Here is a 26,494-nt window from a genome sequence, read left to right on the forward strand (position 1 = left end):
TAATTTTTACCCCTATACTATCCAACACTTGCCCTACTGTTGCACCCCCTGGAGTTAGAATAGTAATTTTTACCCCTATACTATCCAACACTTGCCCTACTGTTGCACCCCCTGGAGTTAGAATAGTAATGTTTACCCCTATACTATCCAACACTTACCCTACTGTTGCACCCCCTGGAGTTAGAATAGTAATTTTTACCCCTATACTATCCAACACTTACCCTACTGTTGCACCCCCTGCAGTTAGAATAGTAATTTTTACCCCTATACTATCCAACACTTACCCTACTGTTGCACCCCCTGGAGTTAGAATAGTAATTTTTACCCCTATACTATCCAACACTTGCCCTACTGTTGCACCCCCTGGAGTTAGAATTAGTAATTTTTACCCCTATACTATCCAACACTTGCCCTACTGTTGCACCCCCTGGAGTTAGAATAGTAATTTTTACCCCTATACTATCCAACACTTACCCTACTGTTGCACCCCCTGGAGTAAGAATAGTAATTTTTACCCCTATACTATCCAATACTTACCTTAAATCCAATGTAATATTATGCGTTGTAATGGTATGCGTTGTAAAGGTAGTATGCGTTGTAATGGAATGCGTTGTAAAGGTAGTTTTTAAAAATGCGTTGTAGTGTCCTGCGTTGTAATGGAATGCGTTGTAGTGGATGTTGCGTTGTAAAAAATGCGTTGTAAGTGCATGCGTTGTAAAAGTGTGCGTTGTAACGACATACATCCGGTTTAGTCAGCTCATTGATAGGGCTGCCCAATATCATGGCGTTCAAATGCACTCAGACCCTACAGAGGAAGACTTCCTGGTAGACTCTTTTGCACAGTCACAAAAGACAGTACAAACATTATCCAGTGTGGTTAATGCCTGGAACTTACTGCAACTCCCCCCAACATGCCGCCCAAACATCATCCTATGTCCACAGAACATCTAACACTCCTCAAACAGGAAGTTCTCTCACTACTTCAAAAGCATGCAAAAGAACCAGTTCCCCTAGAGCATCAAGGGACAGGGGTTTACTCCCTATATTTTCTAATCCCCAAAAAGGACGGTACTCTCAGGTCGATACTGGACCTCAGACTTCTCAATCTCTACATACAGTCAGATCACTTTCACATGATCACTCCTCAACAAGTCCTTCTACTGCTTCAACAAGGCGAGTTCCTTGCCACATTAGATCTCAAGGACGCCTACTTCCATATTCCCATACCCCCTGCTCACAGGAAATTTCTAAGATTCACAGTGGACGGCCAACACTATCCGTTCAAGGTTCTCCCATTCGGAGTAACCACAGCACCCAGGGTCTTCACAAAGTGTCTTGCGGTAGTAGCCGCACACTTGCGAAGACAGCAGATCCATATGTTTCCATACATGGACGACTGGCTGAAAAAAGCCAAGTCACACAGTCAGTGTGTTCATCACACTCACCAAACGATTCTACTGCTACACCATTTGGGGTTCACAATAAACCCCGCCAAAACACATCTACAGCCTTCCTACCTACATCAGTATCTAGGGGCCACGATAGACACTTCCAAAGCTCTAGCATACCCCAGTCCAGCCAGGATAGCCAGTATGCAAACCCTCATCACCAAATTTCAACCCCAACACTCCCTTACAGCTCGGGCGTTTATGCAGCTCATAGTAATGATGACCTCTTGCATTTTTATCGTACCTCACGCAAGACTTAAATTACACCCCTTACAAGAATGCTTAGCACATCAGTGGAATTAGGCCCAAGGTCAACTTACAGATCTGGTGTTGGTGGACAGACGCACACATCGCTCTCTACAGTGGTGTAACAAACAAAACCTTTCCAGAGGGCGGCCATTCCTAGAGCCAGTTTCACAGATAGTGCTAACAACGGACGCATCACTCACCGGCTGGGGAGCCCATCTCCTAAACCACACAGTTCAGGGCAGGTGGACCACTCAACAAAAAGTGCTCCACATCAATCACCTAGAATTACTAGAATTTTTTCTAGCATTAAAGTCATTCCAAGCATATCTCCTCAACAAGACTGTCCTGGCCTCCACGAACAATATGACAGCAATGTATTACATACAGAAACAAGGAGGCACACACTCTTTGCAGCTGTCTCATCTAGCACAAAGCATATGGAGATGGGCCATCCCGCAAAACATACATCTTCTGGCAGAACATCTTCCAGGAGTTCACAATCAGATGGCGGATCTGCTAAGTCGTCAGACACAGCAGATCCACGAATGGGAACTTCATCCTCAAGTTCTTCAACCATTGTTCCAGATGTGTGGCCACCCAGACATAGATCTGTTCGCCACACAAGCAAACGCAAAATGCCCAACCTCCGCCACCAGGTTTCCACACCCGTTGTCCAAGGGCAATGCCATATGGATGAACTGGTCAGGCAGATTTGCGTACGCTTTTCCGCCACTCCCACGCACTCCGACAGTAGTACGCAAGATCAAACAACAGTCTCTCAAGATGATCCTAGTTGCTCCCACATGGGCACCACAACCATGGTTCACAACACTCCTCTAACTCTCAGTAGTTCCACACCAAAAACTACGTCCCTCCCCAAAGCTGCTGACGCAGAACCATGGAGAGATACGGCACCCAGATCCAGCACAACCTAATCTAGCAATTTGGCTCCTGAAGTCCTACAGTTTGGTTACCTTAACCTCCCACCCGACTGTCTGCACATTATCAAAGAAGCCAGACGCCCTACTACTAGAGCTTGCTATGCAGCCAAATGGAAACGATTCGTCATTTACTACAATCACAACAAAATTGACCCGCTAGATGCTTCAATACAAAACAACATTTGCTTTTTACTGCATCTCCAAAGATGTAAACTTGCATACTCATCCATAAGATTACATCTGGCTGCCCTTGCCGCCTACCTGCAAAACAGACAACATTTGTCGTTGTTCAGAGTACCCGCTATCAAAGCCTTTATGGAAGGCCTTAAAAGGCTAATTCCTCCCACTCTGCCACCCTCTCCAGTGTGGAATCTAAACATTGTCCTTACTAGGCTCATGGGTCCTCCATTTGAACCTTTAGACAAATGCGAACTGCAGTTCCTTACATGGAAAGTAGCTTTCCTTGTCGCTATCACCTCTCTCAGGAGAGTAAGTGAGATCCAGGCTTTAACCATACAAGAACCATTTTTACAAATACATCGTAACAAGGTGATTCTTAGAACGAATCCAAAATTCCTTCCCAAAGTAATCTCTGCTTTTCATCGTAAACAATCTGTAAAGTTACCAGTGTTTTTCCAATACCCAGATTCCGTAGCAGAGAGAGCTCTTCACACATTAGACGTCAAAAGAGCTATACTTTATGACATTGACAGGACTAAACCATTTAGGAAGACAAACCAACTGTTTGTAGCTTTCTCTCTCCGCTGCATAAAGGAAACCCCATCTCCAAAGCTGAAATTGCCAGGTGGATAGTCAAATGCATTCAAATATGCTACCAGAAAGCAAAACGCATATTAACAATTCCCCTTAGAGCGCACTCAACACACAAACTAGGGGCTTCCATGGCATTCTTAGGAAACATTCCTCTAGAAGATATTTGTAAAGCAGCAACATGGTCTACAACACACACCTTCACCAAACACTATTGTGTAGACGTGCAGGCGAAGCAACAGGCTTCTGTAGGCCAGGCTGTTCTTAAGACACTTTTCCAAACCACTGCAACAGATTCCGGTGACCACCGCTAAGGGAGACACTGCTATACAGTCTATGCAAAAGTATGAATTCTGCAGCTCTTATGCCTCGAACGGAAAATGCTACTTACCAGTATGCATGTGTTCTTGGCATGTAGAGCTGCAGAATATCATACGCCCACCCGCCTCCCCGGAGCCTGTATCTGTTCCAGTGTTATCTTACTTAGATACATTCACATGGACATCTTTTCTGTTTCTTACAAACTCCATAATTTCCCATTATGGCGAAAAATAATCTACGGATGGAGTCGATGCCCATGTGCACTATCATCCAAGGGAGGAGTCACCTATCACGTGACCACAAAAGATTTCTTCCAAGACAACAGCAAGGTGCAAGCATCCGCGCCCAACACCAGATGGCGATCTATGCAAAAGTATGATATTCTGCAGCTCTACATGCCAAGAACAGATGCATACTGGTAAGTAGCATTTTCCTTACTTGATTTTTGTCCTAACACCATTTAACCTCACGGTCGCTTGCAGCTGGTGTCCGTGAGCCCTGAGCCATCACTCACTGCTGCTCACTCACTGTGGTCTCGGTCACTTGCGACTGGTGTCCCGTGGCCTTGGACAGTCATGCACTGCAGGTAGTAGCCGCACACTTGCGAAGACAGCAGATCCATATGTTTCCATACATGGACGACTGGCTGAAAAAAGCCAAGTCACACAGTCAGTGTGTTCATCACACTCACCAAACGATTCTACTGCTACACCATTTGGGGTTCACAATAAACCCCGCCAAAACACATCTACAGGCTTCCTACCTACATCAGTATCTAGGGGCCACGATACACACTTCCAAAGCTCTAGCATACCCCAGTCCAACCAGGATAGCCAGTATGCAAACCCTCATCACCAAATTTCAACCCCAACACTCCCTTACAGCTCGGGCGTTTATGCAGCTCATAGTAATGATGACCTCTTGCATTTTTATCGTACCTCACGCAAGACTTAAATTACACCCCTTACAAGAATGCTTAGCACATCAGTGGAATTAGGCCCAAGGTCAACTTACAGATCTGGTGTTGGTGGACAGACGCACACATCGCTCTCTACAGTGGTGTAACAAACAAAACCTTTCCAGAGGGCGGCCATTCCTAGAGCCAGTTTCACAGATAGTGCTAACAACGGACGCATCACTCACCGGCTGGGGAGCCCATCTCCTAAACCACACAGTTCAGGGCAGGTGGACCACTCAACAAAAAGTGCTCCACATCAATCACCTAGAATTACTAGAATTTTTTCTAGCATTAAAGTCATTCCAAGCATATCTCCTCAACAAGACTGTCCTGGCCTCCACGAACAATATGACAGCAATGTATTACATACAGAAACAAGGAGGCACACACTCTTTGCAGCTGTCTCATCTAGCACAAAGCATATGGAGATGGGCCATCCCGCAAAACATACATCTTCTGGCAGAACATCTTCCAGGAGTTCACAATCAGATGGCGGATCTGCTAAGTCGTCAGACACAGCAGATCCACGAATGGGAACTTCATCCTCAAGTTCTTCAACCATTGTTCCAGATGTGTGGCCACCCAGACATAGATCTGTTCGCCACACAAGCAAACGCAAAATGCCCAACCTCCGCCACCAGGTTTCCACACCCGTTGTCCAAGGGCAATGCCATATGGATGAACTGGTCAGGCAGATTTGCGTACGCTTTTCCGCCACTCCCACGCACTCCGACAGTAGTACGCAAGATCAAACAACAGTCTCTCAAGATGATCCTAGTTGCTCCCACATGGGCACCACAACCATGGTTCACAACACTCCTCTAACTCTCAGTAGTTCCACACCAAAAACTACGTCCCTCCCCAAAGCTGCTGACGCAGAACCATGGAGAGATACGGCACCCAGATCCAGCACAACCTAATCTAGCAATTTGGCTCCTGAAGTCCTACAGTTTGGTTACCTTAACCTCCCACCCGACTGTCTGCACATTATCAAAGAAGCCAGACGCCCTACTACTAGAGCTTGCTATGCAGCCAAATGGAAACGATTCGTCATTTACTACAATCACAACAAAATTGACCCGCTAGATGCTTCAATACAAAACAACATTTGCTTTTTACTGCATCTACAAAGATGTAAACTTGCATACTCATCCATAAGATTACATCTGGCTGCCCTTGCCGCCTACCTGCAAAACAGACAACATTTGTCGTTGTTCAGAGTACCCGCTATCAAAGCCTTTATGGAAGGCCTTAAAAGGCTAATTCCTCCCACTCTGCCACCCTCTCCAGTGTGGAATCTAAACATTGTCCTTACTAGGCTCATGGGTCCTCCATTTGAACCTTTAGACAAATGCGAACTGCAGTTCCTTACATGGAAAGTAGCTTTCCTTGTCGCTATCACCTCTCTCAGGAGAGTAAGTGAGATCCAGGCTTTAACCATACAAGAACCATTTTTACAAATACATCGTAACAAAGTGATTCTTAGAACGAATCCAAAATTCCTTCCCAAAGTAATCTCTGCTTTTCATCGTAAACAATCTGTAAAGTTACCAGTGTTTTTCCAATACCCAGATTCCGTAGCAGAGAGAGCTCTTCACACATTAGACGTCAAAAGAGCTATACTTTATGACATTGACAGGACTAAACCATTTAGGAAGACAAACCAACTGTTTGTAGCTTTCTCTCTCCGCTGCATAAAGGAAACCCCATCTCCAAAGCTGAAATTGCCAGGTGGATAGTCAAATGCATTCAAATATGCTACCAGAAAGCAAAACGCATATTAACAATTCCCCTTAGAGCGCACTCAACACACAAACTAGGGGCTTCCATGGCATTCTTAGGAAACATTCCTCTAGAAGATATTTGTAAAGCAGCAACATGGTCTACAACACACACCTTCACCAAACACTATTGTGTAGACGTGCAGGCGAAGCAACAGGCTTCTGTAGGCCAGGCTGTTCTTAAGACACTTTTCCAAACCACTGCAACAGATTCCGGTGACCACCGCTAAGGGAGACACTGCTATACAGTCTATGCAAAAGTATGAATTCTGCAGCTCTTATGCCTTAAACGGAAAATGCTGCTTACCAGTATGCATGTGTTCTTGGCATGTAGAGCTGCAGAATATCATACGCCCACCCGCCTCCCCGGAGCCTGTATCTGTTCCAGTGTTATCTTACTTAGATACATTCACATGGACATCTTTCCGTTTCTTACAAACTCCATAATTTCCCATTATGGCGAAAAATAATCTACGGATGGAGTCGATGCCCATGTGCACTATCATCCAAGGGAGGAGTCACCTATCACGTGACCACAAAAGATTTCTTCCAAGACAACAGCAAGGTGCAAGCATCCGCGCCCAACACCAGATGGCGATCTATGCAAAAGTATGATATTCTGCAGCTCTACATGCCAAGAACAGATGCATACTGGTAAGTAGCATTTTCCTTACTTGATTTTTGTCCTAACACCATTTAACCTCACGGTCGCTTGCAGCTGGTGTCCGTGAGCCCTGAGCCATCACTCACTGCTGCTCACTCACTGTGGTCTCGGTCACTTGCGACTGGTGTCCCGTGGCCTTGGACAGTCATGCACTGCAGGTCTGCAAGGAACTGTGAGGGTGCACATTCAAGGGTTACGTCAGAAGGAGCTAGTGGCTTTCAACCACTCACCTTGCATTACACACGTAACTGCAGCTAATGACGTCATTGTGGTGTCAGACCAACAACTATGAACAATAAAAGGGATGAATTACCAGGCAGGACAACGGTGGGACACGAAAAACAAATGTCAGCTTCCGGGGTGGAGAGAAGAGCAGATGTCATAAGGCGCGGTGTGAAATAACCCCTGGTCCAAAGGCCAGTGATGCTCTATGGGGAAACCTTTGGGTTTTCTGGGCAGCCATAGGGAAGTTTCAGGTTTACTGTATTTCCTGTTTACTTCCACTTTATCTAGCTTGCAATGACACAACTGTGTCCTGCCCTCACCCCTCACTGGCCCCTGGTGCATGGCTTTACAACTCTGTGATCATCAGCACAAAATAGTTCTTTAAAATCCAATAAACCAAAAACCACTGATCACACAAGAGCACAGGCCCCACCCACCTCCAAGGAGGGGTTTCAGGATGCCAATACAAAGGTCTATCAAGGGTGCAGAGTAGGTCTGCCCAACAAGAAGTATTGTAGGATACAGCCAACCAGGTGCTCACCTCTCAGGTCAACGCCGGGGTCTGACTGTGCTACTTACTGCCGAGAGCACCAACAGAATAATCAGATAATGCCAGAATAATCCTGTGTGATCCTGGGTATTAATATTCTCTAGAGAAAATGTGTTCTCTATAAGGATTAATCATCCTCTCATTCTCAACTCTACAATAGAGACATCATTCACTATTGCAGAACGAATGTTTAATCATAAGCTCATGCGACTTACATTTCCTTTGCTTTAAGATTCAATTACCGCACCGTGAACGTAGTCAAATACTAAATATTGTACATAAATACAGACAACCCATACATAAATACATAATTGACACTTATTGAAACAGTCCTCACTTAAATCTTGTGATCCTTGTGTGTTTCGTTCACATGAGTGTCTCAAAATCAGATTTTCAGACTGAGTCCACTCTTCTGGTTGCTCTCACATGGTCCGAAACTTGCCCCACTTGACACCATATGGGACTATATGTGGCCCTTGGGTGCTCAGTAAGCAATCCACGATTGGTAAATGTATGCACAAATTTAGGAACTCCACTTGTTTAAGTTGGTCGACACGTTTCGGCCCCCTGACTCTTGGCCTGTTCAGGACAGTTCACAAGGATTTATTTAACTCATAAAATCCACCTAAAAGTATCCAAACATATGCCTAAATGAGTGCATCAACATTTACAAAACGACATATAAACATTAATAAGTTAATTAATTGATTTAACATATACCTAATTTAGTGTATCAACTGTTACCAAAAAAAGATATATATATATATTTTTTTTATTTTACAGAGTTTTATATAGCACAAACTTGACCGGAAGGAATTGGGTATCAGAGCGCTTTACATAGCACCAATTGCGTTACATAAGGACGAATTCATTCTTTTTTTTTTTGTTAGGCACGGGGAGATTAACTGATTTGCCCAGAATCACAGGATGTTCAGCGTTGTTGCTGAGACTCAAACCCAGTTCCCCAGATTTGAGGTTGACCTCCCTAGCTGTTAGGTCAACTCCTCTTCTCTCGGTATATACTATGTTTATAGTGCTAGATGCTGCAATTCTCTATCCTCTTTCCACAAGAAGTTTAAAAACTTGTCATTTTAGGTCATCTTCCTAGGCTACTGATACCTGTTCTCAAGCACCTGGAAACTCTATGGGTAGCCATGCGCTATATAAGAACTCAATAATAATAATATACATTCATTCATTAATTAACTATCAAACATATACCTAATTGAGTGTATCAACAGTTACTAAACTATGTATTTATACTAAGCCTGGGCAAAGCACTACACTACGCTTGCGTAGTTTGCAAAGTTCGCGCTACTTCGCACTACGCGAACTGCACGCAGCACAGTGCGAACACGCGTAGCGTAGTGTTGCGTAGTGCTGCTGTCATTTTTTGCTTGCTCGCGGTCCTCAACGTCAAGTTGGCGACCGCGAGCAAGCAAAATGACATCCCGGCGAGACTTTTTCCTTGTTCGCGATCAGCAACATCAAGTTGGCGATCGCGAGCATGGAAAATAAACCTCCCGGCGAGATTCCCAACGCGAGGAGGTCAGGTTTCTCATTGCAAGTGGTCGCGTATGCTCGCGACCGCTCGCGATGAGAAACTACCAGTTCACGTTGAGAAAGCTGCCGCTCGAGTAAAAATCTACTCGAGCAGCAGAAAACTACAGCTCGCACTGTGCAAGATGCCATTTTCAATGATTGCACAGTGCCGGTTGCTTGTCCACACTGTGCAATCATTGAAAACGACATCTGGCACAGTGCGAACAAGGTACTACGCAGTTCGCGAAGTGCTAGGCGTAGCTCGCGTAGTGCGAACTGCACTTTGCGTAGCTTCGCGAAGTGCTACTTCGCAAACTACGCCCAGGGTTAATTTATACATATATACATTAATTAGCTATGTTCCATGATAGACACTTGTATGGCATGGAGAGGTTTAATCCCCAGCCCACCTGACATCTGCAGAATTTCAAAGTAAGGTCTGGGAAGAAGTGAAAACTAAAGTAGGGAAAAGGAAACTAAACACTCTCTGTGAGATGCACACACTTCTTCCTGAGAGGCAAGGTGCAGCAGTGTCCTAAAGATGGAAGTGGCTTATCTGGGAGATGCTTGTAAAAGCCACAACATTCTCAGGAGCTTATTTACAAGCCTCATGCGCCGCCGGTGGGTCACTTTTTTCCATATTAAAAGTGACGCACCGGTGGCGCAAGGGGCTTGTAAATAAGCACCTTGGTTTCTTTGTGAAAAGGTGGGACGGTGTATCTATGTCACATATCACAGCTTGACTTTTTTTCTCTTTAGATCACCCAGCACCCCCCAGAGACCTGGAACTGACTGACCGTAGAGACCGGGGTGTGACGCTGACCTGGCTGCCTGGAGACGACAACAACAGCCCAATCGAAGGTGAGAGGCAGACGCCATCTTGGTTTTGGTATCCGCTGGTCCCTAGGATGTGTGGGTTGGTCTGTATCACATAGCATTGTTGCCTGGACGTCAGTTTGGTCCACATGTCTCTAGGATTTTAGCTTCCTCAATGGTGGGCGAGAAGATGCAGAGGGGTGGCACACCCAGAATAGAGATGTGGGAACCACCCAAAGATCAGAACAGAAACATATTTTACCCCTCAGATTCAGTGGCCTGGTTCATAAAGGTAAGAAGAGGCAGCAAGGTGGTATAAAAGAACAGTACATAACAGTGGCACACCGGCAGTGGTAGTAAAGACAATTTTTCATGCAACAGCCATAAAAAAAAGGTTTTTTAGCTCAAAATGGGAACTCACATATAAGAAATGAGGGGGTGTCACAGAGATTACTTGCAGTAATATTGGTGATCTGCTCCTTTGTAACAATATTGAAAACACAAGTCACTGTCCCTGTACATTAGACGTAAACACATTCAGAATGTGGGTGAGTGTGCCCGTGTCTGTCAGTGACCTGGCAAAGAGGGCATGAAAGAGCTGAATTTGGATCATAAATTCAAAGCTGGTCCCAACAGGGCCCCCCAATATACGTTTGGCCCAGGGCCCCCCAAAATCCTTTAAGATGTCCCTGGGTGTGACCCTTGAGCTCCTGTTTCCTTCAGGCTCCATCACCAGTGCCCTACAGCAGGAACTATTTTATATAGGGTTGCTACTAATCCAATCCATGGGGGGTGTATTTAGAAGAATATGGCATATGAAAAACATGACATGGTCTCCCTTACATATGGAGTCCAAAGCCAATCTAAGACCGATACAGTTCTTATGTTTTTCCTACAAAAAACACACATGCAACATTGTGTGTGTTGGGAAAGGAAGCAAGCATTACGTAAACAAAACAATATGCATGTATACTATTATTGTATTAAACGCAGACGTGCAACCCTCCGCATATTCAATTGCCAAACAATAAACGAAAGTAGCTGAGTTATCCACCATATGCTAAAGTGGTGTACGTAGTGAAAAGCATATTCCAAGTGGTAAAAGGAAAGCTTGCTCACAGTTCATCAGCATCCAACAGAAAGGTGTCCCAATAGAAAAGTAAATTGAACTGTTAATCATTGCAAAGTATTGGTAGATTTCCCAAATGTGTGCATTTTTTCTGGTATTAATTAGTTTCAGATCATAAGATCCTCCCTCGGCTACTTTTACTCTTGAAAGTGAGGAAGGAGTTTCTCCAGGAAAACTTTTTTGATATTTTATACACAATCTTTCACAACACATAGGTTGGATGGTTTTAAGTATGCCGTGCCAGCATCAGCGGGATTATAATGGGCCTGGCTTTACCCCAGTGCCCTATTTACCTCTGGGCCAACTTTTCTTTACCAGTAGTTTATTCTTTCCATTCTTTCTTCTATTTGATTTTTGTAGTCACCCTTCTGTGTTTACTCTATGTATTTAGGTTAGCCAAGTACATTTATTTCCATGAATAAAAAACATATTTTTCTGTAATGTACATTTAAACAAAGTGTTCGTACACTTGTACCAAGTACACCTGCCTTATGGGCAGCACCTGTATGGTTCTATAAAATGTATGCAGATGGTTCTTTTTTTTTAAAACTTACATTTATAATTGTAAGTAAAATATTTCAGTAATGATTTTCTTGTTTTCGAGGTCTCGCCTGAGCCAGCGTGCATGCGCTGTTATTTGCGAGGCTTTTAGTAAGGACTTTAAACTCGGAACACACGCTTGTGTGCTTTTTTTTTCATCACCCGCTATTGGCCTTTACATGCGTCTTTCTAAGAAAGGCAGCACACAATTGGCCAAAGGCGGGTGCATGTCCCGTCTTCTCTCTCCCCTGGCCTAGGGAACTCGGGAGCGAGCAACAGCGCGGCCGGGTGCCATCTGTTTTTAATTAGCAGCTGCGGTGCGCAGTGTGCCAGGTGGAGGGCAGGCTGCATTCCAGTCTCAGGTTACTTGTTTTGTTAAAGTGACTTTTAATTTTGTTAGTTCTTCTTCGAGGAGGCAAACGTGGGCAGAATAACCTATTGTTGAAAAGAAACTTCTGACTTGAGGTCGCAGAATTTAATTCCTGTCGGCGGTCGATGTGCTGTTAGTTACTAGTGAGTGGCTCATTAGGCGATAATAGGTACGCTGCCCCTCTCTTGTTTAATGTTTCTCCACTGAGCTCTCTCACACCTCCACCACCGTCCAACCGTTTCACTTGTAAGGTCACAGCGAAGGGTTGGAAGCATTTACTTCGACCCGTTCAAAAGCAGAGCGCGCCTGATCAGATTTGCATCACTACAGCTCCCGCCTAGACCAGCGTGGATTAGTTTGAGACCAAGTTGTGAAATGTTCTTTTACCACACACTGCAAGCTTTTTTAACACCACGAAATTACTGTTGCATAGTCCCGCAAAAAAACAGCGATTTCCCCACCGTGTCCTACTTGTTTCACCTTCCCGAAGCATAGAGCTCAACATACCTGCAGGCTGATTTCACAACTCCGGATCAGGTGCCTTTCCCAATGTGCTGTCTCTACCTTAATTGACTTGCTTTAAAATGAAATCAAATAATATAAATTATCTTGTGTTATTGTGTGCGCTTCAGGTGTTTGACAATGTGTCTTCCGGTGATGTTTTCGGTTTCATTTGATTTTGTTCAGCTACCTCCCCCTTCCCCGCCCCCGCACAACAAATTGTGTAAATACCTTTATTATTTATTCTTCTTCAACTGTTAAGTAATTATTGTTACTTTTATGTGACATTAGCTTGAACATGATTGCATTTACTTCATTGGGGATGGCAAAATAATTTCGTTAAATAACATGATTATTAAAACAAGTTTTTAAAGTGTAATTTTCGATTCCATTGTGTTTTGAATGTACAGGTGATTTTTAGATTTTTCACTACCAAATGCTGTCGTGAATTTCATCCTATAATTAATGTTTGTTTATGCTTGTGATCATTTGTGCGGTGTCGATTTCACGTGTCGCTTTGCCCCCAATATTTGGGCCTCCCTCCGCAGTCAGTCAGTCTCGATATCGCCGTCTGTGTTGAAAGGACCACCCAGAAACTGTTTGTGCTCCTGTGGCCGCTAGAGGGCGCCAGAACAGTTAGGATGAAACCTTCCTATCTCTGCACGCCTTTCAGCCTGTTTCAAGAAAAACAAGCAATGGCATAGCCAATAGGTCTCACCTTTGGGACCTTATAAGTGTTTAGCCATGCAACAGTTGATGTTGTTGCACCAAGAATATTGTGCTGCATAACTAAATACTCATAAGGTCCCAAAGGCGAGACCTATTGGCTCTGCCAATGCTTGTTTTATTTTGCAAGGTTGACTCTTTTTACTTTGTTAGAGCTCCCATATGTATTTATGTATTTTCATAGAATTTATATTTCCAAAATTGTGGCTGGCAGTTTTGTAACACAGAATGTCTGATGGTTCACTATGTTCGGTGGTCCAGAATTGATACAGTTTCTATGTACTGCTAATTTCTTGCACATCATTTAAAACAATGTAAGTTCAATATTGAGTATGCAAATAAATAAACACGCAGGTAACTGAGATACTAATATTGCATCTGAGATTGTAAGCAGTTTCTTTTAGGGCTTAACATTTCCAAATATGGTCATGTTATTATTCATAGAGTTTGGATTTTAAATTGTTTTAATGCTATCACATGTATCCTTTCAATATGTTACTAATCTTGAGAATTTCTAGACTATGTCTTGATAATTTTATTTCTGCCAAACTACTTTGGTAATCAGTAGTTTCCGTAGATGATTTTCTTTTTTGAATGAGTTAAATTGAAGTCTAGAGATGTCTTTTTGAACATCTTGATAAATTGATCCCTCTGGCTCAATATTTATTATTGTCTTGCTCCATAATCCCTGTTTTAAAATCCTCCCACCATGCTCATGTCTCGTATGTAATTGTGATACCCCAGTAACCGCACCTGTCATGTACCGAGCATCCCAGAGTGTAAATGTTTCAAACATGACCATAATTTCCTTTGGAGCAGGGCACTCTGGCCCAGAAATGGTGGCTTAGAGTAAACTCTGGCCACCCTATAGGTGAATCAGGAGGTTTTATGTCAGGTTGGTGCCTTTGGAAAACTGAGGGATATACTCATCTGATAGGTACCTGACTGGTTAAGTGCTCCTAGCGTCATAGAAGCATTGACCTAATGGCAATGCTATAAAATTCTTGACAGACTAGTCTGCGTCTAGAAACCAAGGTTAGCAAGAATGGACCTCCCTTGTCCTCTTCGGTGAAGGATAGAAACCAAGGATAGCAAGATTGTACCTGTCTTATCCTCTTCGATGCAGGATTGAAACCAAGGATAGCAAGATTGTAACTGCCTATTCCGCTTTGGTGAAGGATAGAAACCAAGGATAGCAAGATTATACCTGCCTAGTCCTCTCCAGTGAAGGATAGAATCCAAGGATAGGAAGATTATACCTGCCTAGTCCTCCTCAGAGAAGGAGAGAATCCAAGGATAGCAAGATTCTACCTGCCTAGTCCTCTTCAGTGAATTATAGAAACCAAGGATAGCAAGATTATACCTGCCTAGTCCTCCTCAGAGAAGGAGAGAATCCAAGGATAGCAAGATTATACCTGCCTAGTCCTCTTCAGTGAATTATAGAAACCAAGGATAGCAAGATTATACCTGTCTAGTCCTCTCCAGTGAAGGAGAGAATCCAAGGATAGCAAGATTATACCTGCCTAGTCCTCTTCAGTGAAGGAGAGAATCCAAGGATAGCAAGATTATACCTGCCTAGTCCTCTTCAGTGAATTATAGGAATCAAAGATAGCAATATTATACCTGCCTAGTCCTCTTCGCTGCAGGATAGAAACCAAGGATAGCAAGATTATACCTGCCTAGTCCTCCTCGGTGAAGGATAGAAACCAAGGATAGCAAGATTGTACCTGCCCAGTCCTCTTTGATGCAAGATAGAAACCAAGGATAGCAAGATTGTACCTGACTATACCGCTTTGCTGAAGGATAGAAACCAAGGATAGCAAGATTATACCTGCCTAGGCCTCTCCAGTGAAGGATAGAAACCAAGGATAGCAAGATTATACCTGCCTAGCCCTCTTAAGTGAATTCTAGAAACCAAAGATAGCAGGATTATACCTGCCTAGTCCTCTCCAGAGAAGGAGAGAATCCAAGGATAGCAAGATTATACCTGCCTAGTCCTCTTCAGAGAAGGATAGAATCCAAGGATAGCAAGATTATACCTGCCTAGTCCTCTTCAGTGAATTATAAAAACCAAGGATAGCAAGATCATACCTGTGTAGTCCTCTTTAATACAGCATAGAAACCAAGGACAGCATGGTTATACCTGCCTAGTCCTCCTGGATGCAGGATAGAAACAAAGGATAGCAAGATTGTACCTGCCTAGTCCTCTCCAGAGAAGGAGACAATCAAAGGATAGCAAGATTATACCTGCCAAGTCCTCTTTGACACAGGATAGAAACCAAGGATAGCAAGATAATACCTGCCTAATCCTCTTCGGTGAAGGGTAGAATCCAAGGATAGCAAGATTATACCTAACTAGTCCTCTTCGATGCAGGATAGAAACCAAGGATAGCAAGATTGTACCTGCCTAGTCCTCTTCAGTGAAAGATAGAAACCAAGGATAACAAAATGTTACCTGCCTAGTCCTTTTCAGTGAAGGATAGAAACCAAGGATAGCAAGATTGTCCCTGCCTAGACCTCTTCGATGTAGGCTAGAAACCAAGGATAGCAAGATTATATCTGCCTCGTCCTCTTCCGTCAAGGATAAAAACCAAAGATACCGAGATTATACCTTCCTACTCCTCTTCAGTCAGTGCAGGATAGAGACCAAGGATAGCAAGATTGTACCTGCCTAGTCCTCTTCAGTGCAGGATAGAAACCAAGGATAGCAAGATTGTACCTGCCTAGTCCTCTTCAGTGCAGGATAGAAACCAAGGATAGCAAGATTGTACCTGCCTAGTCCTCTTCAGTGCAGGATAGAAACCAAGGATAGCAAGATTGTACCTGCCTAGTCCTCGTCAATGAAGGATAGAAACCAAGGATAACAAGATTTTACCTGCCTAGTCCTCTTTGATGAAGGATAAAAACCAAGGATAGCAAGATTCTACCCGCCTAGTCCTCTTTGACACAGGATAGAAACCAAGGATAGCGAGATAATACATGCCTAGTCCTCTTCAATGCTGGATAGAAACAAAGGATAGCAAGATAATACCTGCCTAATCCTCTTCGGTGAAGGGTAGAATCCAAGGATAGCAAGATTATACCTAACTAGTCCTTTTTGGTGAAGGATAGAAACCAAGGATTGCAAGATTGTACCTGCCTAGTCCTCTTCCACATGGGATAGAAACCAAGGATAGCAAGATTATACCTGCCTAGTCCTCTTCGTTGAAGAATAGAAACCAAGTATTGCAAGATTATACCTGCCTAGTCCTCCTCAGTGAAAGATACAAACCAAGGATAGCAAGATTATACCTGCCTACTCCTCTTCAGTGAAGGATAGAAACCAAAGATAGCGAGATTATACCTGCTTAGTGCTTTTCGGTGAAGAATAGAAACCAAGGATGGCAAGATTATACCTGCCAAGTCCTCTTTGTTGAAGCATAGAAACTAAGGATAGCAAGACTGTACCTGCCTAGTCCTCTTCGATGCAGTATAGATACCACGGGTAGCAAGATTATACCTTCCTACTCCTCTTCAGTGCAGGATAGAAACCAAGGATAGCAAGATTGTACCAGCCTTGTACTTTTCGGTTAAGGATAGAACCTAAAGATTGCAAGATTTTACCAGCCTAGTCCTCTTTGATGCAGAGAACCAACAAAAGCAAGATTATACCTGCCTTGTCCCTTTCGCTGAGGGATAGAAACCAGGGATAGCAAGATTCTACCTGCCTAGTCCTCTTCGATCTACCATAGAAACCAAGGATAGCAAGATTATATCTGCCTAGTCCTCGTCCATCAAGGATAGAAACCAAATATAGCGAGATTATACCTTCCTAGTCCTCTTCAATGCAGGATAGAAACAAAGGATAGCAATATTGTACCTGCCTAGTCCTCTTCAGTGAAAGATAGAAACCAAGAATAACAACATTTTACCTGCCTAGTCCTTTCAAGTGAAGGATAAAAACCAAGGATAGCAAGCTTGACGCTGCCTAGATCTCTTCGATGCAGGATAGAAACCGAGGATGGCTAGATTATACCTGCCTAGTCCTCTTCGGTGAAGGATAGAAACCAAGGAAAGCAAGATTGTCCCTGCCTTGTCCTCCATGGTGAAGGATAGAAACCAAGGATAGCAAGATCATACCTGTGTAGTCCTCTTTAATGCAGCATAGAAACCAAGGACAGCATGGTTATATCCGCCTAGTCCTCCTGGATGCAGGATAGAAACCAAGGATTGCTAGATTATACCTGCCTACTCTTCTTCAGTGAAGGATACAAACCAAGGATAGCAAGATCATACCTACCTAGTCCTCTTCAGTGAAGGATAGAAACCAAAATTAGCAAGATTATACCTACCTAGTCCTCTATAGTGAAGGATATAAATCAAGGATAGCAAGATTATACCTGCCTACTCCTCTTCCACACAAGATAGAAACAAAGGATAGCAAGTTTATACCTGCCAAGTCCTGTTCGTTGAAGCATAGAAACTAAGGATAGCAAGACTGTACCTGCCTAGTCCTCTTCGATGCAGTATAGATACCAAGGATAGCAAGATTGTACCTGCCTAGTCCTCTTTGATTCAGGATAGAACCAACAATAGCAAGATTATACCTGCCTAATCCTCTTCGATGCAGGATAGAAACCAAGGATAGCAAGATTATCCCTGCCTAGTCCTCTTTGGTCGATGATAAAACCTAAGGATAGCAAGATAACATCTACCTAGTCCTCTTCGTTGAAGCATAGAAACTAAGGAAAGTAAGACTGTACCTGCCCAGTCCTCTTCGATGCAGTATAGAAACCAAGGATAGCAAGATTGTACCTGCCTAGTCCTCTTCAGTGCAGGATAGAAACCAAGGATAGCAAGATTGTACCTGACTAGACCTCTTCGATGTAGGCTAGAAACCAAGGATAGCAAGATTATATCTGCCTAGTCCTCTTCCGTCAAGGATAAAAATCAAAGATACCGAGATTATACCTGCCTAGTTGTCTTCAATGTAGTATAGAAACTTAGGATAGCAAGATTATACCTTCCTACTCCTCTTCAGTCAGTGCAGGATAGAAACCAAGGATAGCAAGAGTGTACCTGCCTTGTCCTATTCAGTGAAGGATAGAAACCAAGGATAACAAGATTTTACCTTCCTAGTCCTTTTCAGTGAAGGATAGAAACCAAGGATAGCAAGATTGTCCCAGCCTAGACCTCTTCGATGCAAACGAGAAACCAAGCATAGCAAGATTCTACCTGCCTAGACCTCTTCAGTGAAGGATAGAAACCAAGGACAGCAAGATTATACCTGCCTAGTCCTCTTCGTTGAAGCATAGAAACTAAGGATAGCGAGATTATACCTGCCTAGTCCTCTTCAATGAAGGATAGAAACTAAGGATAGCAATATTGTACCTGGCTAGACCTCTTCAATGTAGTATAGAAACCAAGCATAGCAAGATTCTACCTGCCTAGACCTCTTCAGTGAAGGATAGAAACCAAGGATAGCAAGATTATACCTGCCTAGTCCTCTTCGATGCAGGATAGAAACCAAGGATAGCAAGATTATACCTGCTTACTCCTCTTCCATGCAGGATAGAAACCAAGGATAGCAAGAATATACCTGTCTAGTCCTCTTCGGTGAAGGATGGAAACCAAGGATAGCAAGATAATCCCTGTCTAGTGTTCTTCGGTGAAGGATAGAAACCAAGGATGGCAAGATTATCCCTGCCTAGTCCTCTTCGATGCCGGATAGAAACCAAGCATAGCAAGATTATACCTGCCTAGTCCTCTTCGATGAAGGATAGAAACTAAGGATAGGGGGTGGTCACAGCCCAGCATAGTAATCCCTCCCAGGTTCTTGCCTGGAGTTGTCCTATCCAAGGCGTTGGTTTCCCTTCTAGGCCGGAAGCGGGGCGAGGTCTCCCGAGTGGGCTCGTCTGACACTCGGTCTCACCCCCCTGACCCTGCACCAGCCCTATGGCCTCTTGATAATGCTCCCACTATGCCCTAGTGCTGCCTACCCTCGCAGTCCCTCCTCTCTGCCAACCGGAGTCCAGACCTCCCTGGTGAAAGGCTGGCAGCTGGGCACCGCTGGAGGGGATGGGAGGGGGGTTGTGGGGTGCAGCAAGTGCCAGCTGGGAGCGGGGGCCCGAGTGAAACGTTTCATCTTTTCGGAGAGAGTGACGTGTCTGCGGCTACCACCTGTTTTGAGACCAGCGCTCTCTGGTCACGCTGGGAGAAAAGAAGTGCATGGCAGGGGCCCTGCAGTGCCACACTGGCGCAGGGTATAACCGTATAGCGCCCCACCGTGCCATGTTGATATAACGTAAAGGGTTGTGTGCGGTCTGGTGTGCTCTGTAGGGTGTATGGTGTGTTTTGGTGACTAATATTATACCTGCCTAGTCCTCTTTGATGCAGGATAGAAATCAAGGACAGTAAGATTTTACCTGCCTAGTCCTCCTCAGTGCAGGATTAGTACAGCATCGCTGCTGGATGTAGTGCTCACAGATCTCCCTGACTGTCGCCTCTTCTTGCAGAGTACATCATCGAGTATGAGGAAGACTCCTTCAGCCGGAATCAGTGGCACGAGCTGAAACGTGTCGATGGGACCCTCAACTCCGTGGAGCTGGAACTTTCCCCCTTTGTCAATTACCAGTTCCGGGTCACCGCCGTCAATGAGGTCGGCAAGAGCACACCCAGCGGTGACTCTGATAGATTCGAAACAGCAAAAGCAGGTGAGGGGAAGGCAGCGTTTAATCTGTAAAAAAATAAGTGTCAGGGCTCTTATCAGGAGGCCACTGCAGCTTGCACCACCCATTGTCCCGGTCAGCGCTGCTAAGGAACTACCACACTACTACACTTGTGACAATTCAGACTGTTTCAGGCCCCCAAAGCTCTAAGAAAGGCGGGGGCAACAGGTAATAGTCATTTTAAATGTATATTGAATTCATAATTAACTGTTGTTGCGGTCATCTCTAAATTAGCCGGACAGCACCAGCATCACCTTACGGCAAACTGTCACACGCGCTGGTGTTGACTATTAAGTGCCTGGCTCAAATTAAGCCCCGGGTGGAGGGCTAAAATGAGCCTGAAACCAATGCCAGCCTTAACTAAGATGACAACATCGTGGACTATGCCCTAGACTCTAACCCAGGGAGGCCCCCTTGTATACACCTCCTCCTCTGCCTGGATTCACACTGATGTGCACCTTGTTCAATCTTGGCACTCATAAGGCGCTCCTCTCCGAGACTGGCCACTGATGTCAATCGTGTCCTTGAGTTGGCCTTGCCAAGGGCCTCGTCTCCTCTCCTTCCCTCCTCCCACTCCATGGGGTTCCATCTCTACTTCAGATTCCCTGAATTTGCATCAGTGAGTCTGTGCTTTCCTCTGCTCCCCTTTCCAGCCAAACTCACTGAACGGTGTCCACCAGTGGGCGCCAATAGGGCTCATCTGCTTTTCAGATTTGTTTTCATCTGGGATTCTCTGTGGGTTGTCTTTCTTTCTACCCCCCCCCCCCCACTCCTCTCTCTCTCTCTCCCTCTCTATCTCTCAGTCTTCTTATCTCTTACTCTTTTCTTCTCATACTCTCTAAACCTCTCTATTGCACTGTGTGGCTGTCTCTCTTTCTTTCTGTATCACACACTTTCCCTCTCCTGGTCTGACTATTCCTCTCCCTCGTGTGCTCTTTCTCCTGTCCCTCTCTGTCTCTTTCTGTCGGTCTACACTATTCTGCCTCTGCTTCCCTCTCTGACCTTCCTCTCTCCACCACTCTGTCTGTCTGTCTCTCTCTCTACTGTGTATTAAATGGTGCATGACTCTCCTACGTGGGGTGGTCTATGCCATGTACATAGGCATGAATTTAAATAAAAAACTGTAACATCTTCTCTCTTGTTGTTTTCACCTCCCCTCAGCCCCTGACAAGAATCCTGAGCAAGTAAAAGGGAGAGGCAGTGAGCCCTCAAACATGTACATCTACTGGGAGGTGAGTGAAGGCTTCCCTCATTAGCTACCCACTGACCCATCCCCCATATCACTGCTGCTTGTGCCACCTTCCATCTCCCCACACTCAGTGCCTTACATGGGCAGGGCCCGTCCAATACCGAGTACCTGCACTTCTTTAACTTGAAAGGAAGAGTACCTCTGATGCAATACATTTAACAGGAGAGTATCTGCACTTCTTATCATTTTAAAAGGGAGAGTGTTTGTGATTGGATTCCTATTGCACTTACTACCACTGACAAGTCCTTAAAGTGCTTTACGGGGAGTAGGAGCGCTACTCCGGAATCCAAAGTTAGTGGTTAATCTAGTTGTTTTTGTTGGTTACTATGATTAGTCATGGGCTCTCAAGAAAAAATGCAGTTACTTTGTAATGTTTTAATACCATGTTGGTGTGATCATTAGTGGGGGCTGGGTGGTTTCAGGTGAACGGTTGGCAAGATAGATAGCCGGGCAGAGATTAGGTAATGTTGTGTTACAGGGGCAGGGTTTTGAAGAGGAGAGGTTATGATGTATGAAATGAGGTAGCAACCAAATGCAGAATTACAATATGGAGTGAGGGAAGGAGTGCCTGCACTTCTCAGCACTGATGCAACATATTTAATGGGAGAGTACTGGCACTTCTCAGGCGCAAACAGGCACTCTAAATAGTGAGTGCCTGCACTTCTATATTCCCATTTCACCACTGCCAACACTCATGATTTTCACCCACCCTTAGACTTCTCATGTAGTGAGGTTTGACATTAACCCCTTCTGTGCCCATGACGAGCTGGACTCGTCATGGGCCGTGTTAGAGTCGGGGATCTCTGGTTGGCGCAAGGTTGCCCTTGTGTCAAGCAGGAACCCTCTCCTCCACGTCAGGGCGCAGGATAACCCCTCGCGAATGACCCTTGCTCACCCTCTAGGTGCGTGGCGTGAGCAGCCAAGGCGATTCCTCAGGCGTTGTTGGTTAAGCACTTACAATCGCACACACAGTAAATACATCAATCCCCCCAGAAACGGACACCAGACTTGGATATATATAAAAATACGCTTCTTTATGTAAAAATAGGTATATATATCTCAGCAGACTTATCACAAGACCAATAACGTTTTCGCTAGGCCACCAGGTTATACAGCAGGCAAATGTTCTTGGTTCGTAGTTTCGAATGGATACTTTGTAGTCTCTCGCAAATGTTACTTGTAGTTCCAGTACTCACAGAGATCGGTTCCTGCGAACGGGGAAATAAGGCGTTGCGGGCCCCGAGCCCGATACTGGAACTTCTTTCGTGATGGGGAGAGTCGGCACAGGTCGGTGCGACTCTCAGCTTGGAAAGTGTTCTTGGGTCCTCAATCAGCAGGTGTGGGCAAGTAGGCAGGCGCGGCCCGCGACCCTTTAGCACGGCGGTGCAGGAGGGTCTCCACAGCGGGGGCGGCGCGGCCTGAGATGTCCGGGGATAGCGAAGCGGGGTCGCAGGGCACGGTCAGTGCAGCTGGATGACCCGGCGTAGATCACAGTCGTCGGACGGCTTCCGGCAGGAGGGGTGATAGCGCGTTCAGCGCGCTCCAGTGGCAGGCGGTGACAGGGATGCAGGCGGCCTGGCCCGGGGACAGAGAGCGGCTCGGGACGGAGCGGGGCTCTCACGGGTTTGAGGCAGGCGAGCTTCTGGGTGTCACGGCCCTAGGAGGGGCGATGAGGGGCGCAGTCTCTTTTCCAGCGGGATGCACACACGGCTCGAATTGGAGGACGAGCAAGAAGCACAGAGAACCCACTGTTCCTGGGGTTCAGTTCAGGGGGCAAGCTCAGATCAAGCCCTTGGAGAATGTTCAAGCACAAAGTAGCAAAGTCTTTTCAGTAAGTCTCTTCCTCTCCTCTCTCAGCAAGGCAAGCAGCAGGCCAGCTCCTCCGGCGTCTTCTTCTCCTTCTAGTCGGGCAGAGGTCCTTTGTGGCAAACAGGATTCTGATTTCTTAGGAGCCAGGCTCCTACTTTTATACCATGATTCTTTTGTTCTTTAGCGCCAGGGGGCCTAGGCCTGGCTTAGTCCAGTTCTGGAGCACTTTGTTATGGTGACTCTGCTCTTTCCTTTCAGCAGCAGGGCAGAGACATCAGCCGCCCCACAGGGGGTGGCGCCGGCTTTGTGGTGGCAGAGCACAGGTCTATTCAAGAGTCAAGGTGTACTCCTCCCACCCATCCAGGTGTAATCTCTCTACCCACCACCTGGCAGCCAACCTGTCTCTGGGGATTCCCCAACCCTGCTCCTTACTGTTGCCAGGCAGAACACATACACACAGCAGAGGCGGACTGAGATGGTCAGGTCAGTAAATACTAACTTTCTAAAAGTAGTATTTACAAACCCAGGATATTAAAATAGACTTGACTACAAGAAGTATTTTATCATCCTGAGTTCAGGCATACTAAACTTGACACTTCTACCATGCTCTCTGAGTCCACTGGGGTCACAGCGTCGGCGTGATCCCGGCAGCCCATTCTGGCCTATGGAGAGCAGGTAGCCTTCAATAGTGAAGAACAAAAATGGCTGTAATTCACTACTAAGACATGCCACACACATCAGGGCATGTCCTACCTTATGCCTACAATGCACCCTGCCCTTGGGCCTACCAGAGGGGTGGCTAATATGTAGGTAAGGGAAGGTTTAGGGACTGGCAAGTGGGGGCACTTGCGCAGTCAGCGCGACGCTCCCGGACCGCGCACAGGGTCTGCGGTGGCAGACCCTAGACACATTTTACAAGGCCGCTTCCGTGGGTGGCGCAACCAGCGCTGCAAGCCCACCAGCAGCATTGGCATTCACAAGCCCTGGCACCCCTGGTGCACTTTACTGGGGACTGACAGTGAATCCAATAAACCAATCATGAATATCAATTACAGGTACATTTTACCTCGGGAGCACTTGCACTGCGGCACGGATTAGCCGTGGCGCAGTGCCCTGAGCGGACAACACCAGCAAAACAATCGAGGCACACCATCAAAAAGTGGAAGGGAAACTCACGCCAAGGTGCCAGGTCTAACACGTGTCCCCTCCAGCTGAAATGTGGGGAGAACTACCCTTGCCCAGGGGGTTCCTCGTCACTAAGGCGGAAATACCTGGACAGACCGTCAGCGTTGGCGTGATCTGTACCAGGACGGTGTTCCACCGTAAAGTCCATACCCTGTAGGGAGATGGACCACCTCAACAGCTTCGGGTTTTCACCCCTCATTTGCATCAACCATCTGAGGGGCCTGTGGTCCGTCTGAACCCGGAAGTGAGACCCAAACAAGTAGGGTCTTAGCTTCTTCAGCGCCCAGACCACAGCAAATGCTTCTCGCTCAATTGCACTCCACCTACTTTCCCGTGGAAGTAACCTCCTACTGATGAAGGCTACGGGTTGGTCCCAGCCCTCCTCAGTCATCTGTGAAAGAACAGCCCCTACACCATGCTCTGAAGCGTCTGTCTGCACTAGGAATTCCTTGGAGAAGTCAGGGGCCAAGAGCACGGGCGCCGTGCACATGGCAGTCTTCAGGGTGTCGAAAGCTTTCTGACAGGTGTCAGTCCAAATCACGTTCCTGGGCTGCTTCTTCGAAGTCAGCTCTGTCAAGGGGGCAACGATCGTTCCATAACCCTTGACAAACCTCCTGTAGTACCCAGTGAGCCCCAGGAAGGCCCTCACTGCGGTCTGCGTCTTGGGGGGTTCCCAAGCCAGGATGGTTTCAATTTTGGGTTGCAAGGGTGCCACCTTGCCACTCCCCACTTGGTGTCCCAAGTACACCACGGAACCCTGCCCGATCTGGCACTTGCTTGCCTTGATCGTGAGGCCTGCTCGGCGCAGCGCCATCAACACTTCCCAGAGGTGGCGCAGGTGTTCAGGCCAGGTGGCACTGAACACTGCGATGTCATCCAGGTAGGCGGCACTGAACGCATCCAGCCCAACCAGTACCTGGTTGACCAACCTCTGAAAGGTGGCAGGGGCATTCTTCATCCCAAATGGCATGACTCGGAACTGGAAGTGCCCATCTGGTGTAGAGAATGCGGACCTCTCTTTGGCCCCATCGGTCAAGGCGATCTGCCAGTACCCAGACGTTAAATCAAACGTACTGAGGAACCGGGCAGCCCCCAGCCGATCAATGAGCTCATCAGCTCTGGGGATGGGGTGCGCGTCAGTCTTCGTGACTGAATTGAGTCCTCTGTAGTCCACACAGAACCGGAGTTCAGGTGTGGCTCCCGGCGCAGCAGCCTTTGGGACCAAGACCACGGGGCTGGACCAAGGACTGCTGGAGAACTCAACCACCCCTAGCGCAAGCATTTTGGAGACCTCCTCCTTAATGCAAGCTCTGACCCTGTCAGTTACCCTGTAAGCCTTGTGCTTCACAGGTAAGCTGTCTCCGGTGTCCACATCATGGACGCACCAATCTGTGACACCAGGAACCAGGGAGAATCGGTCGGAAAATTGTCCCAGCAAGTGGCGGCAATCTTCCTGTTGTTCGGGCGTCAGGGTGGGTGAGAGGTTAACTCCATCCACTGACCCATCTTTCTCAGAGGCCACTAAGAGGTCAGGAAGAGGCTCGGTCTCCTCTTCCATTCCATCATCAGTGGCCAGCAGCATGCCCACTTCGGTCCTCTCTAAGTGGGGCTTAAGGCGGTTAACATGTAGGACCCTCAAAGGGTTCCTGGGAGTCTGCATGTCCACCAAGTAGGTGATAGGACTTTTGCGCTCCACAACCTCAAATGGACCTGTCCACTTATCCTGAAGTGCACAAGGCTCCACTGGGGCCAAGACCCACACCTTTTGTCCAGGTTGAAGCTCTACCAGAGTGGCATTCCGGTCGTACCACCGCTTCATCTCCTCCTGGCTGGCTTCCAGATTTGCCTCAGCAAGTTGCCTGAAACGCCGAGTCTGGTTTCGGAAGGCCAGCATGTAACTATATACATTCTGGGGAGGTTTCCTGGGAGATTGCTCCCAGCCTTCCTTTACCAAACTCAGAGGTCCTCTTACCGGGTGACCATACAGAAGCTCAAAGGGGCTGAATCCTAGA

General features: G+C 46.2%; 1 protein-coding gene across 4 annotated transcripts in view; it reads left to right on the forward strand.

The window, feature by feature from the left end:
• L1CAM (L1 cell adhesion molecule) overlaps window positions 1-26,494 on the forward strand; it is a 729,162-nt gene that overhangs the window by 650,268 nt on the left and 52,400 nt on the right. For all 4 annotated transcript variants that reach the window (XM_085629771.1, XM_085629773.1, XM_085629772.1 and 1 more), the window contains 3 exons: window positions 10,210-10,311; window positions 20,027-20,224; window positions 21,401-21,471. In XM_085629771.1, coding sequence (XP_085485897.1) covers window positions 10,210-10,311; window positions 20,027-20,224; window positions 21,401-21,471 — 371 coding nt within the window. The remainder of the gene's footprint in view (window positions 1-10,209; window positions 10,312-20,026; window positions 20,225-21,400; window positions 21,472-26,494) is intronic.

The sequence above is a fragment of the Triturus cristatus genome, chromosome 10 (assembly GCF_964204655.1).
Source record: "Triturus cristatus chromosome 10, aTriCri1.1, whole genome shotgun sequence".
Classification (NCBI taxonomy): domain Eukaryota; kingdom Metazoa; phylum Chordata; class Amphibia; order Caudata; family Salamandridae; genus Triturus; species Triturus cristatus.